General features: G+C 53.6%; 5 protein-coding genes across 5 annotated transcripts; 3 read left to right on the top strand and 2 right to left on the bottom strand.

The window, feature by feature from the left end:
- Positions 1 to 677: 677 nt before the first annotated feature.
- Positions 678 to 2,012, top strand: VDBG_08354 (chloramphenicol resistance protein; the record flags this gene model as incomplete). The annotated part of the gene is made up of 1 exon (XM_003001263.1): positions 678 to 2,012. One exon carries the CDS (start codon positions 678 to 680, stop codon positions 2,010 to 2,012), a length of 1,335 nt encoding a protein of 444 aa, XP_003001309.1.
- Positions 2,013 to 3,770: 1,758 nt separating this feature from the next.
- On the top strand, positions 3,771 to 4,891 carry VDBG_08353 (acriflavine sensitivity control protein acr-2; the record flags this gene model as incomplete). Its single annotated transcript, XM_003001262.1, has 2 exons — positions 3,771 to 3,970; positions 4,071 to 4,891. The coding sequence occupies 2 exons, from the start codon at positions 3,771 to 3,773 to the stop codon at positions 4,762 to 4,764; spliced, it is 894 nt and encodes a 297-aa protein (XP_003001308.1).
- A 41-nt stretch (positions 4,892 to 4,932) lies between these two features.
- VDBG_08352 (drug resistance protein) lies at positions 4,933 to 6,591 on the bottom strand (the record flags this gene model as incomplete). The annotated part of the gene is made up of 1 exon (XM_003001261.1): positions 4,933 to 6,591. One exon carries the CDS (start codon positions 6,589 to 6,591, stop codon positions 4,933 to 4,935), a length of 1,659 nt encoding a protein of 552 aa, XP_003001307.1.
- Positions 6,592 to 7,471: 880 nt separating this feature from the next.
- On the bottom strand, positions 7,472 to 8,308 carry VDBG_08351 (phosphoglycerate mutase family protein; the record flags this gene model as incomplete). The annotated part of the gene is made up of 1 exon (XM_003001260.1): positions 7,472 to 8,308. The coding sequence occupies one exon, from the start codon at positions 8,306 to 8,308 to the stop codon at positions 7,472 to 7,474; it is 837 nt and encodes a 278-aa protein (XP_003001306.1).
- An 802-nt stretch (positions 8,309 to 9,110) lies between these two features.
- On the top strand, positions 9,111 to 10,337 carry VDBG_08350 (conserved hypothetical protein; the record flags this gene model as incomplete). Its single annotated transcript, XM_003001259.1, has 1 exon — positions 9,111 to 10,337. One exon carries the CDS (start codon positions 9,111 to 9,113, stop codon positions 10,335 to 10,337), a length of 1,227 nt encoding a protein of 408 aa, XP_003001305.1.
- Between the last annotated feature and the right edge of the window lie 1,520 nt (positions 10,338 to 11,857).

The raw sequence follows: 11,857 nt of genomic DNA, 5'->3' as shown, positions 1-11,857 counted from the left end.
CCAATGCAAAATCAATATTTGAATTGCATCAGTATTCTCAATGACAGGTCAACGTCTGCCGTGAAGTCTCACAAAAACTGGTCGAAAAGCCTCCACGCAAAAGTATACTTGGTACTGTGACCTTGAGTGAAACAAGCTTTTTCGAAGGCGGCTCTAGTGTTGATCGACAACCTGAGCAACCATGACCTGGTACCACGAATAATGTCTTGATATAGGCCTATCCTATCGCAAGCAAGGCTTGTAATTGCATCACCTACAAACTCAACACTGGATCACTCACACGGACAACATCGGCGTACTTCACATAGTTCCGGGGATAAGGCGGACCTCTCCCCTGTAAACGACCATCAGTGGAGTAGCCACGCAGGCTTTTCCCAGCGGTGACGTTTTATTTCCGGCCGGCCGGCACGGCGATAAGCCTAGCGTCGAGGGCTGCTTTTCCAAGCATCGCAGTGCAAGATGGACGGAATATAAGCGGAAAGGCCCCAGTGAATTGCATGCCTTATCGTCATCGCAGCTATCATGACCACCACGGCTGCCATCACCCACGATGAACCTCCCGTCGAAGACCCGAAACGGTCGCCCGTGTTCCCAGCGGGCCGGCCTATAGCACCTTCGATCCGCGCACCAAGAAGTGGATTACTTTCATGGTGTCCATTGCGAGTTTTGTCTCCCCCATGACCGCCAACATCTACTATCCCGTTCTTGAGCCCATTGCTCGAGACCTTGACGTCACCATCGCGCTGATCAACCTGACGGTGACCTCCTACATGATACTCCAGGCCATCTCCCCTACCATTTTTGGTGATTTCGGTGACATGGCCGGTCGCCGCCCGGCGTACCTCATTGCCTTCGCCATCTACCTCTGTGCCAACATTGGTCTCGCCTTGCAGCGCAACTATGTCGCCCTACTGGTCCTCCGCATGGTGCAGTCTGGCGGCAGCAGCGGCGCCATCGCCCTCGGCTTCGCCATGGTCGCCGATATCACCACCTCTTCCGAGCGCGGCAAGTACATGGGCCTCGTCGGTGCCGGCATCAACATCGGCCCTACCCTCGGCCCCATCCTCGGCGGCGTCCTGACGGAGTTCCTCGGCTGGTCCGCCATCTTCTGGTTCTGCGCCATCCTCTCCGTTGTCTGGCTTGTCCCCTTTGCCCTCGCCGTTCCCGAGACATGCCGCAACGTCGTCGGCAACGGGTCCATCACGCCACGGGGCTGGAACAAGACCCTTCTCGACACGCTACGCACGCGCGGCACGCCCCGCCAGCCGACGGACCCGCCCCGGCCCCGGCTCCGGTTCCCCAACCCCCTGCGCGCCGTGCGCATCATCTTCGACCGCGAGATGGCGCTCATCCTCTTCTACAACAGCATCCTCTACGTCGCCTTCATCGACGTCTCGGCCACCCTCGGCACCCTCTTCAAGCTCATCTACGGCTTCTCCGACCTCGAGCTCGGCCTCTGCTACCTCCCCTACGGCGCCGGCTGCTGCATCGCCTCGGTCGCCCAGGGCTACATCCTCGACTGGAACTACCGCCGCACCGCCCGCCGCGTCGGCTTCGCCATCGACCGCAAGCGCGGCGACGACCTGACCCACTTCCCCATCGAGCGCGCCCGCCTGCAGCCCGTGTTCCCGACGCTGGCCTGCGGCCTCGTCGTCCTCGCCGTCTACGGCTGGGTCCTCCACCTCGAGACGAGCGTCGCCGTGCCGCTGGTGCTGCAGTTCCTCATCGGCCTGACCATCACGGGGTCCTTTGGCGTCATGAACACGCTGATCGTCGATCTGAATCCCAAGGCGCCGGCGACGGCCACGGCGGCGAACAACCTTGTGCGCTGTCTGATGGGCGCGGCGGGGACGGCGTCGATCGAGTACATGATCATGGGGATGGGGAGGGGTTGGTCCTTTACGTTTCTGGCCCTGTTGTGTGCCGTGTTGTCGCCGGCCTTGTGGGTCATTGTGCGGTACGGGCCCGAGTGGAGGAGGGAAAAGGAGGCTCGAGCGACTGCACCAAAATAGTACCATCGATGTAGTGATATGGGTGGTGAAACAGGTCAAGCTGGTCGTGAGGCGATGGCGAACCAAATAGGAGTTTGAGAAAAGTCCAGCTATAGAACAGAAATGCTTCCATTGCGACGATGCCGTGATGTTGCTCGTTAGCTGGAGGTATTGACCGGATCCTGGAACTGAGGAGACGATCAGACATCTAAACCTCTTGACAGGCAAGCATGGGCCGCAAACGAAGCGACTGCGCCATGGCTCGATACTCGTGGCAACGACAATGCTGTTCAGGCAATTGATGAAAGCTGATGAAAAAGAATTCTAGATGTGCTGTTTGTGTAAGGTAGGTGCTGAAAAAGAGGACATGATTTTTCTGGTTCACTTCGGATTTCGTCACGTTCGGCAATCAGGTCGAATACATATATCAGTCAGCGGAGTTTTTAATTACCTACCTAAGGTACCTCAAGGTAAAGTTACGTACACACTCAGGTAAAGGAATTCAGATGGCTACGCAGTCGTCGATGACAAGCGAAGCGTGTCCAGACTCGCTAAGTCGCAAATCTAGCTTAATGGGGTATATCTGCATACCTGCATACCCTGTTTTCCCGACCTGATCGTGCACTTACGTAGGTAGGTACACCTCACGTCAACTCCTGGTAAGTACATCGCTCCCCCCCCCGTCTTAGCTAGGCGACTGTCATCTATGACAGGCTATCAACGCCATCATCTTCTAAGGACCCACGTTCTTGACAACCCTTCTGCCTGCGAGCCGGGGCCCTACATCTTCGTCACAACGACAATAGGTCTGCCGATCGCCTACTCAATAAGCCTGCATGCACCCGCATGCGGCTGTCACCGTACAGTGCCTCGACAACGCCTCACTTCTGGGACATCTAAATCACCCGTCTACCTACGCCATCTTCGCTGCTCCCAGGCCCTTGCGCTATATCCATCGTACCGATCGCAACAATCCGCAAGGACCCCCTTTCCTCGCAACGACTACTAAGTGTTTGCTCGTCCGGATTTCAGCCTAGCCATGAGTGCAAGGCCAGGGGCATGCCACAATTGCAGGCGCAGCCGATTGAGATGTGACCGATCCCTTCCGCACTGCCTGAAATGCACCAAGAGTGGTCGCACATGCTTGGGCTATGGCACTCTGTTGCGTTGGGAGAAGGGCCTGGCGAGTCGTGGGAAAATGGTCGGCGTGACATCCGACAGCATGATGAAGATCCAGAAGGCAACCACGACGTCGATTCTACCAGCGCCATCGCATGCAATCTTGTCTACAGGGCAGCCCCCATTAGCGAGCTCTCAGCCAACCTCTCCTTGTTCGCTTCCACGTTCATTAACAGATCCGTTCGCGCAAGACCTAGACTATCGGTCGAGGACATATCTGGACTATTGTAGGCTGCCTCTCCTGCTTGACTTTTCTTCATGCTAATGTCAGCAAAAGTTGCACATGTTGTTTGCAGGGATCTCGTTCTCTACGACAGCCCCCAACACAATCCATTCCGTGACCTGATTCCAATGGCGTACCAGAAGCCCATCTTGTTCCAGGCGATCATTGCTGCTTCAGCGTTGCGCATGTCAAACACGTTTCAACAGTCATCAAGGTCTTCATGTATCTCTACGTCGACAAACTCGCCTCGAAGCAGCACGAGCTCGCCGAGCTCTCGATCGATCGGTCCATGTCTGGCAACTCACCCGGAGATTCTTCATGACGCGCTCAGGGCTAAGCAGCAGGCAATTCTGCTGTTGAAGTCTGCTCTCGAAACCATGGCTCCGGCAGATGTTGACGCAATTCTCGCCTCAGTGCTTCTCCTCATTGGGTTCGAGCTCATTGACACAGGGCGAGGCAGCTGGATATTCCACATCAATGGTGCGAGAACCATAATTGAGAAGCTGGTCGCGTCTGCCGTAGCAACGGAGACGACTTTGAGCCCGCTCCGCCGCTGGCTGATGTCAAATTGCTTGGTGTAAGTCATCCTGTGCCCAATACTTGATGGCCCGTGGCTTGACATGTACTAGGTATGATCTTCTTGGGTCATCATTCGCAAATTCTTATCTACCGCACAGTGGTGGGTTATCGACGACTACCATGTCACTACTTCAAGATGCAGAAGGCAATCATTGCTCGTCGTTCCCGGCAGCCCTCCTTCCTATAATGCAGGCAGGTGCTCAGCTGTTAAAGATGAATGATGATTCTACGTCTCCGGATACCTTGGCCGATTCGCGACGATACGGTGCCCTTCATCTCTTGCATGCTGCAAAATCGTTCGACCCCGCTGTCTGGGCCATCAATTTACAGCCACGCTCACCGGCCGACGATCTCTTCCATCGGACTGAAATTGCCTCTGCACACAAGGGAGCTGTGTGTGTCTATCTGTCGCGCATCATTCTTGCTCTATGGCCCAGCACAGTATTGCCGGATGATTTGGAAGCCCTCGCAGCCGAAACCATCATTCACCTTTCATGTATGCAACCCGGAGATGCATTATTCACAGCAACGGCGTGGCCAGCTTTCGTTGCTGGCCTGGAAATAGCTGACCTTACCAACCGTGCTTGGGTGGTAAGAAGATTCCAAGACCTCTGGGAGTTGGAGCCTTGGGGACTCACCAGAGAGGCCCTCGGAGCATTGACGACAATATGGGATGGGAGAAAGAATGAAGATGCCACCAAGAGCAGAAACAACGAAGTCTACGAACAGCAAAGGAATTGGAACTGGGTCGAGAAGCTGAAAAGCATAGGCACCGACTGGTTGGTTGCATGATGAAAAGGCAACTCCGGATGATCTATCAACGTAGTGGTCAATATTGAATGCCTGCTACCGGGACTTGTCAGATAGCTGCTACAATCATGAGAGCGATTCTCGGTGTCACCAACACTTAAAGACCACGTTGTCTGGCACCAAGTCGTAAGCAGAGATCGGCATTTGGAATCATGCATCGCTCAGAGTACAGCCCCCGGTGACTGATTGCCTTCGCTGCTCAGTCATCGCCTCTTCCAAAAGTTCAGCCTTCTCATCCGCAGTCAAATCACTACTGGCCTTCGGGACTTTCCCCCAGATGGCCAGAATCAAGAGACTCGTAGCTGCAGCACCTACTCCGAACCAGAAGGTGTTCTTATAGCTCTTCCTCAATCCTGCGTCGTCTACTGTTGCCGCCTGGATGACGTCCGTCAAAGCAAGGACGAAAGCCACACCCAGCTGCAGCACAGAGTTGATAACGCTTCCCGCCAGCCCCTGCTGCGAGGTGGGAAACGTCGTGGTCACGAAGACTGTCGCCAGGATCGTGGGCAGATCGATCCCCACGGTGCTGAAGATGACTGCAGGGAAGATCCATGCCCAGTAACTCCCTCCGAGCGGAATCATGGCGATGAGAAGCTGTGACCCTACGGCGCCCAGGCCGGCGATAATCAACAGCACACGTCCTGGAACCAGATGCAAGATGAAGCCTTCGACGACACTGATGATGAGGCCTGCGACTCCGAGAGGGACATACCACGCCACCACCTGCAACGGGCTCGCTGACATGATGTTCTGGAAATAGAGTGTACCGTAGACAGAAAAGATACCCCACGTGCCGTAAAGCAGGAAGAGGGCCAAAAGCAGAGGGCTCATGCAGGGGGTCGTGAAAATTGAAGCTGGCAGGAGAGGCTGAGCAGCGACGTGCGTTTCGATGTAGGCTGCAGCACCCAATGACAAGACACCAAGGACGAGGCAAACTGGAATGTATGGCGTTCTCCAACCTGCAGGAGCGTGCGCTGACTGCAAGATGGAGAATACAACCAGGACGAGGCCGCAGACGATCGTGACGGCACCAGGGTAGTCCATCTTGGCCATGCTTGAGGCTCGGTCTTTCGAATGGGGACGCGGAATGGACAAAATTGAAGCCAACAGCGTGATTGCCGTCAGGATGGCGCCGATCCAGAAGTAGAAGCCCCAGCGCGTGAATTGACCGACGATGCCTGCCATGAGGATGCCACCAAAGAACCCGAATACGGCCGAAGTGCCGTATACTGCGAAGACGAGATTCTTTCGTGGTCCAGGACGATACAACGATCCCATGAGCATGACTCCGGTTGGCAGGGCTGCCGCAGCTCCTAATCCTTGAAGGGCCCGGCAGAGGTCGAGCATCAGTGGATTGATACTGAACCCGGCTATTACACTCCAGACAAGAAGCCAGGCGAGGCCCGCCACGAAGACGGGATATCCTCCCCACATATCACCCAGGCGGCCAAAGACGAGCAAGGTGCTGGCGATGACGAGGGAGAACGCAGTCGCTGGCCACACACTGGCTGCTTGCGGGATATTGAGCTCCGTGATCAATGTTGGAAGGATGACAGTGAATCCCGAGACGAAGTATTCTGTCAAGAATTGAGACATGGAGATGCTGAAGACGAAGATAATTTCGCTCCAGCGGGTTGTAAAGATTGGAGGCCGTTCGCGGCCGAGGCGCTCAATTCGTGCTTGAAGCGACTCGTCAACGACGACGGGTATGACTTCGGCATTGTCATGGACATTCGGTGAAGGATTGTCGTCTGGTGAGTGGTTGACACCTTCGTCGTGAGCCCTGGGGTTACAGTTTCTCGAAAGCATAGTCGATGTCGCTGAGGTCTCGCTGGTGGTTCGCTGATGCGGCGATGAAGGTAGCGACGGGTGTGCCATTGTCTAATATGTAACGGCCAATGATTATGAAGAGACATGTAACAATAAGAGACCTGGCCATAAGCATCACATGGAAGGCATCTTATTAATCTGTGGCCGAATGGTTGCTACATTTGTAATCAGAGTATCTGGACGTGTGAATTTTCGGACAATTGATGGCTTGAGTCCATCACCCACAACTTGCCAGACGAGTATCAGCGCGCGCAAAAACTCCAGAGTCTCCATATCGTCACAAACCTTCAACGAATTGGATGGGTCAGCGCTGTTGCTTGCTTGACTTTCGACGTAGCTACTTGACACGGCGCTAATGCATGAATTGCGTCTTGGCTGCCTATCTAGGGTTAGTGACGATCGATCTCTCAGCCTCCTGAATAGTTCAAGGTTCGTCCGGAATATGCTAAGGTCCATGCTAAGACCCATATCTGGCATCTACCAGTTAGTTTTGTGAATTTGATAGCTCTTCATTGGCTAGGGTAAGACCTGATATGCTCCATCACGGCCATCTGTGGATCGCGGTTTATCGTAGCCTGATGCTTTGGAGCATCGATGAGAAGGGAAGGCTCACATACAAAAAACTCGTACGCGAGATAATCAGTTTTTCTGGGGACTTGACAGGATGCAGCCAACGGACGTTACTAACTGGCGCAAGATGATAAATGCCTCAAAAGCTTTCCAGGTCTTTGTGCAGTGGATGGTACTGAGCTCAGATCAAGCGTGGAGGATCTGTTCGACACTAAGGTGATCGATCAGCAGCGAAATGATCAGACAGATAGGTTCTTCGGAAATGTAGCGGAGATTGCCTATGATTAATTCATGTACATGCCATGGCGCTCGTCATGAGGCCCAGTCCGATTCTGTCGGGTCTTTGCAGCCCTTGGCTTCCCCAATTCTCCATCGCCTGCTCAAAAAGCACGACCTGCTCGTCCACAGACGGCATAGGACTTCCCTTTCCTCTCGTCAACCGACTGTCCATCGTCTCCGTGAGCCTGGCCTCGACATCTGCATCGTTCATGACGTCCTCCTTGAATACATACGACCGAGCTTCGCAGTTGCGCCATCCCGTCCCAGGGTTCAGCCATGAGTCCTCCCAATCCTCGGTGAAGTAGTGCAGGAAACCTCCGTGTGCCACAAGCGCAATTTGGGGCTCTGTGTCGCCTTGTTCGATAAATTGGCGAATCTTCTCTCGGATAAAAATGCGGGCGTTCCGTGCGCGGGATGCTATGGCGTTACTTTCTGGGCTGTAACGAGTCCCGAGAGCTTTCACGTTCCAGCCGTCCTTGACGAGAGAGAGGTCGACAGGCCACTTGCTCTCCGTCACCACTCTGCGGAGAACTGATGGATCGGTTCCAACGTCGCACGCGTCATCCGAGGTCTCTTGAGCATCAGGGATTGCAATAATCTCAGAATGACACTTGCTGCTGGATGTAAGGGCCGATTGAAACAGCAAATGGGCAGATTGGAGGGTTCGGCAAAGCGGAGAAGCCAGAACAAGAGATATTCTTGACTGGTCGGCGAAGGCTGTCCTGCCCAAAGCCATGCTTTGTTCTTCACCAAGGGGTGTCAAGCGAGGGTCGGGAAGAGTGTAGCATCCGCCACCGACGTTATGAAAGCCCTGCCCATGGCGGACGCAATGTACCACTGGTGGCATTTTGGATGTGTAGAAGTATAGAAGACTGTTTGTGTGAGTATGTAGAATACCATAATCTACAGAGCATCGCTGTTGACAAGCTGGAAGTCCTCATAATATAGACAACGACGGTTCAAAGAGCAGCGTGACGGACTTGAGCCGCTAGTCAGCAATATCCTTGCGAGAAATACATTCAATGTTAAGCTGCTGAATCATCGTGGAACCTGCTGCTAATCTGCTGATCAATGCTTGTCTCGACTCAAAGCTCAAATAGGCAGCCAAGACGCATGCCGTGCATAAACTCTGTCGACTGACGAGTCTTTTAGGGCGCGTAAATGCGTCAAGTCCACCCAGTCCTCACTGGATCGGACCCACATCTAGAACGCCAGGCGACGAAATCGTTCCCGGGGCTTCCTATACATACCTAAGCCCCATAGAGATTCACATATGGGGAAGAACAAAAATTACACTAGGCCTACTCGAGCGTTCCTTCCGACACGTGAAGCTTCCGCAGCTCTGCTCACGTTGGCCCGGTGCAGTGATTCTGGGATTGGAAGCGTGACCCCGGGATTATGCACCAGCTGTCCTCAGAAGAGGTTCTCTCCATTGCTGCTCATCCCAGCTTTGATATATTAGACCGTATGCCAGACTCTCACAGGCAGTCTTTGCTATTTGCTTCAGAAGACACCCCAATATCCGCAGTGATACTTCAACGCCATCCCATTCCATTTCAGAGCCACGTCGAGCAAGACCCTACCCGTGACAGACTCGACTACTGTCTACTAGGTTTATGTTGAACACAGCGTGCCAACGTCTAAAAGAAATGCCTGACCTGGCTAATCTTGTGAGTCCACTTCGAAACCTCACTTTGACCAATGTATCCAGTTCTCGCATAGCCTCGGCAGTTTCGCTGGATTGGGACATCGAGAGTTCGCAAAATATCGTCCTTAGGACCGTTCCGAACAGTCTGCCATCATTTTTGTCCGGAAAGCTTTTCCTGATAATCAACGGACCCCCGGTGGAGATCAGCCGCTTCACCGCTGTCCTCAATGTCCACACCGTCCAGAAGAAGCCGGCCAAGAATCGCTGCGCGAAGTGCAAGGACCAGTACTCTGCAATTCATTACTGGTCCTTTCTGGACCAAAGTACTGTCCTACAGAGCGGCATTCGAACATTTCCGTTCTCCACCCTGATACCAGATCACCTACCAGCCTCGATGAACTCACCTCTACTCTCCGTTGCCTACGAATTCCACGCCGAAATCCACTTCAAGTCTCAAATCATACCGACTAGCATGCCACGAACTGTATCCTTCAAGAGAGCCCTGACAGTCAGGCGCCATGTTTCCATAGAAAATTGGCCTCTACAAGCGACTCGGGATTTCCCCGCCTCAGGAATCCGCGTCCAAAGTTCAATCGAACCTATTATTCGCCCTGCCGGCGTCAACAACGTCTGTCTTTCGCTGGCGGGCCTCCTCGTCTCTCCCGGGAATGGCGAGAACGACTATATTTGGCGATTATGGAAGGGGGCTTGGAGGCTGGAGGAAAATATTGAAGCCATTGCGATCCCCTGCGAGCGGCACCGGTGCTCAGTGCCCGAGAGCGGAAGCGAGGACCTTGTCCGCAGGATATCCCGAACGCTTGGCGAAAATGGCGTATATGATGCATGGAAAGAATGTAATGCTGAGGGAAGTGCAGAAGTGGTGTTTGGTTTCGGCATTTGCCAGCGCTCCAACGCCCCCGACCATACGTACAACCACGATACCAAGAGCCTTGACGGTACCGAGGTGACCCATGCACTAGTCATCGAGCTTGTGCTTGTCAAAGAGCACTTCCCGCGGGGACAACTTCATTTGGCAATCCGAACGGGCGTTGGGAAAATCCTAAGGTTGACCTATCGGGTGTTCATGGCCGATGATCAGAGTATTGCTCCAGGGTGGATTGTGGAGAGACTACCAAGCTACCAAGACGAAAGTCCAAGCCCGCCAGGATACTTGGAAGGGCAGGATTTGGTTAGGTCAGAACGTGCTGGTTTTGTCAATGTCGTGTGAGTGTACTTTGTCTAGAGGGCCAACGGTAATCTCATGTCGGTTCATGAATCGTCCGAGTTGGTGCCTGCCAGCCGAACCCGCTGGGCTTGGATTTTTAGGCCTGAATACTCGTCAAGGATTCACCTCCCTAGTTACGCTCGCATGTTGCCATTAGTCCGGGCGTTAAAGAATGGACCGCTCCGCTTTATTGATCATGGGTCGGCCCTGTCGGGCAGAGTTGGAAGCTATCTTCAAAGGAAAATGAAAGCAAGCGAAGCGATGTATCATCTTGATATCGAATATTTATTTCATATTGATCATAATTCCATCTTTATCCTACTACATTACTTGGTACCAATACTACGACGTGCTGCGAGCCTAGCTGATGAACCGGTTTCGTGACTTTCTGGCGTATTCACGGATCGGTGATCACGATTCTGTGAACATCAGCCAGGAGTTCTACGAGCCACATGACGAGGAGCAGTACTATAGAAAAGATTTTATAGTACCCTTCCCGATGGAGAGCACATTTCAATATAAACCTTGAATGAAGTGTTTGAGAGACGAGTTCACCGGTCCCTGCGGCCACGGCCATATCATGCCGATTCGATGGCTCTTATTGTGGCAGGGCACTCTCCGATAAGCCTTTCTCCTATGCTTCATTCGATGTTGTGTCCCGTGTTGATCTTTATATCACAATGATCGACAAATGGCCAAGGGAGCCCAATCCTGGTCCCCTCCAAGATATCGTTGCTCTTCTGCTCGTCGCTCGTGGCCGCTTCTCATTCGCTCAATCTCTTTCTGATCTCGATGGCCACGCACTTTCGACAAGGCCGACGAGCGCCTCGATGCCAAAAGAATGCAGAGTGTATGGGTAGAGAGACCAAGTCAGAGTGCATCAGCCTTCTAGTTATGAACCATAAAGTCCCCAGCTCGATCCCACAGCGTATCGATAGAAGCACCCAGGAGATTTGGGGGACCGTTGGGAAGGCAGGGCGATAGCGTCATCGTTGTGGAAGACTTGGTGGGACACGAGATAAGCTGCCATGATGAGCCGCATCGTGTCGCTCAGAAGTGAGACAGCACTTGTGTCGACGATGGCGCCACCTGACTGCCCAAATATCATTTAATTGTGGCCATGCCGGTGGGGATGCTGGTGCGTGCCAAATGGGGCGAGCAAAGCGAGCGCAAAACAAGACCGCGAGCTCGTCTGGTTAAAGGCAATCACGACCGTTGTCCGCATCCGCAAGACGCGAGTAGAACCGGAAGGCTCACGTGTTCAATTCCTCTAGTACCTTGCTGGAAGAAGCAGGAGATGCCATCGGCCGCAAATCACTTAGGGAGATCGGTATCTTGAGCAACCGGTAATTCTCGGGCGGATCGGTCTCATCGGCGTGGATGGTGGGGTGAGGCTCGAGGGGGTAGCCGCAGATCATCTTACAGCCGAAAGATGTCTTCGACATGCTTCATGGTCACCCGGTACCGCTCACAGCATGCGTGAAACCGACGGCTGAACCTGCACACGGGTGCCAGCAGTAGAC

The sequence above is a fragment of the Verticillium alfalfae genome, genomic scaffold, assembly GCF_000150825.1.
Source record: "Verticillium alfalfae VaMs.102 supercont1.12 genomic scaffold, whole genome shotgun sequence".
NCBI classification, from domain to species: domain Eukaryota; kingdom Fungi; phylum Ascomycota; class Sordariomycetes; order Glomerellales; family Plectosphaerellaceae; genus Verticillium; species Verticillium alfalfae.
This window is presented reverse-complemented; position numbering and strand designations above follow the sequence as displayed.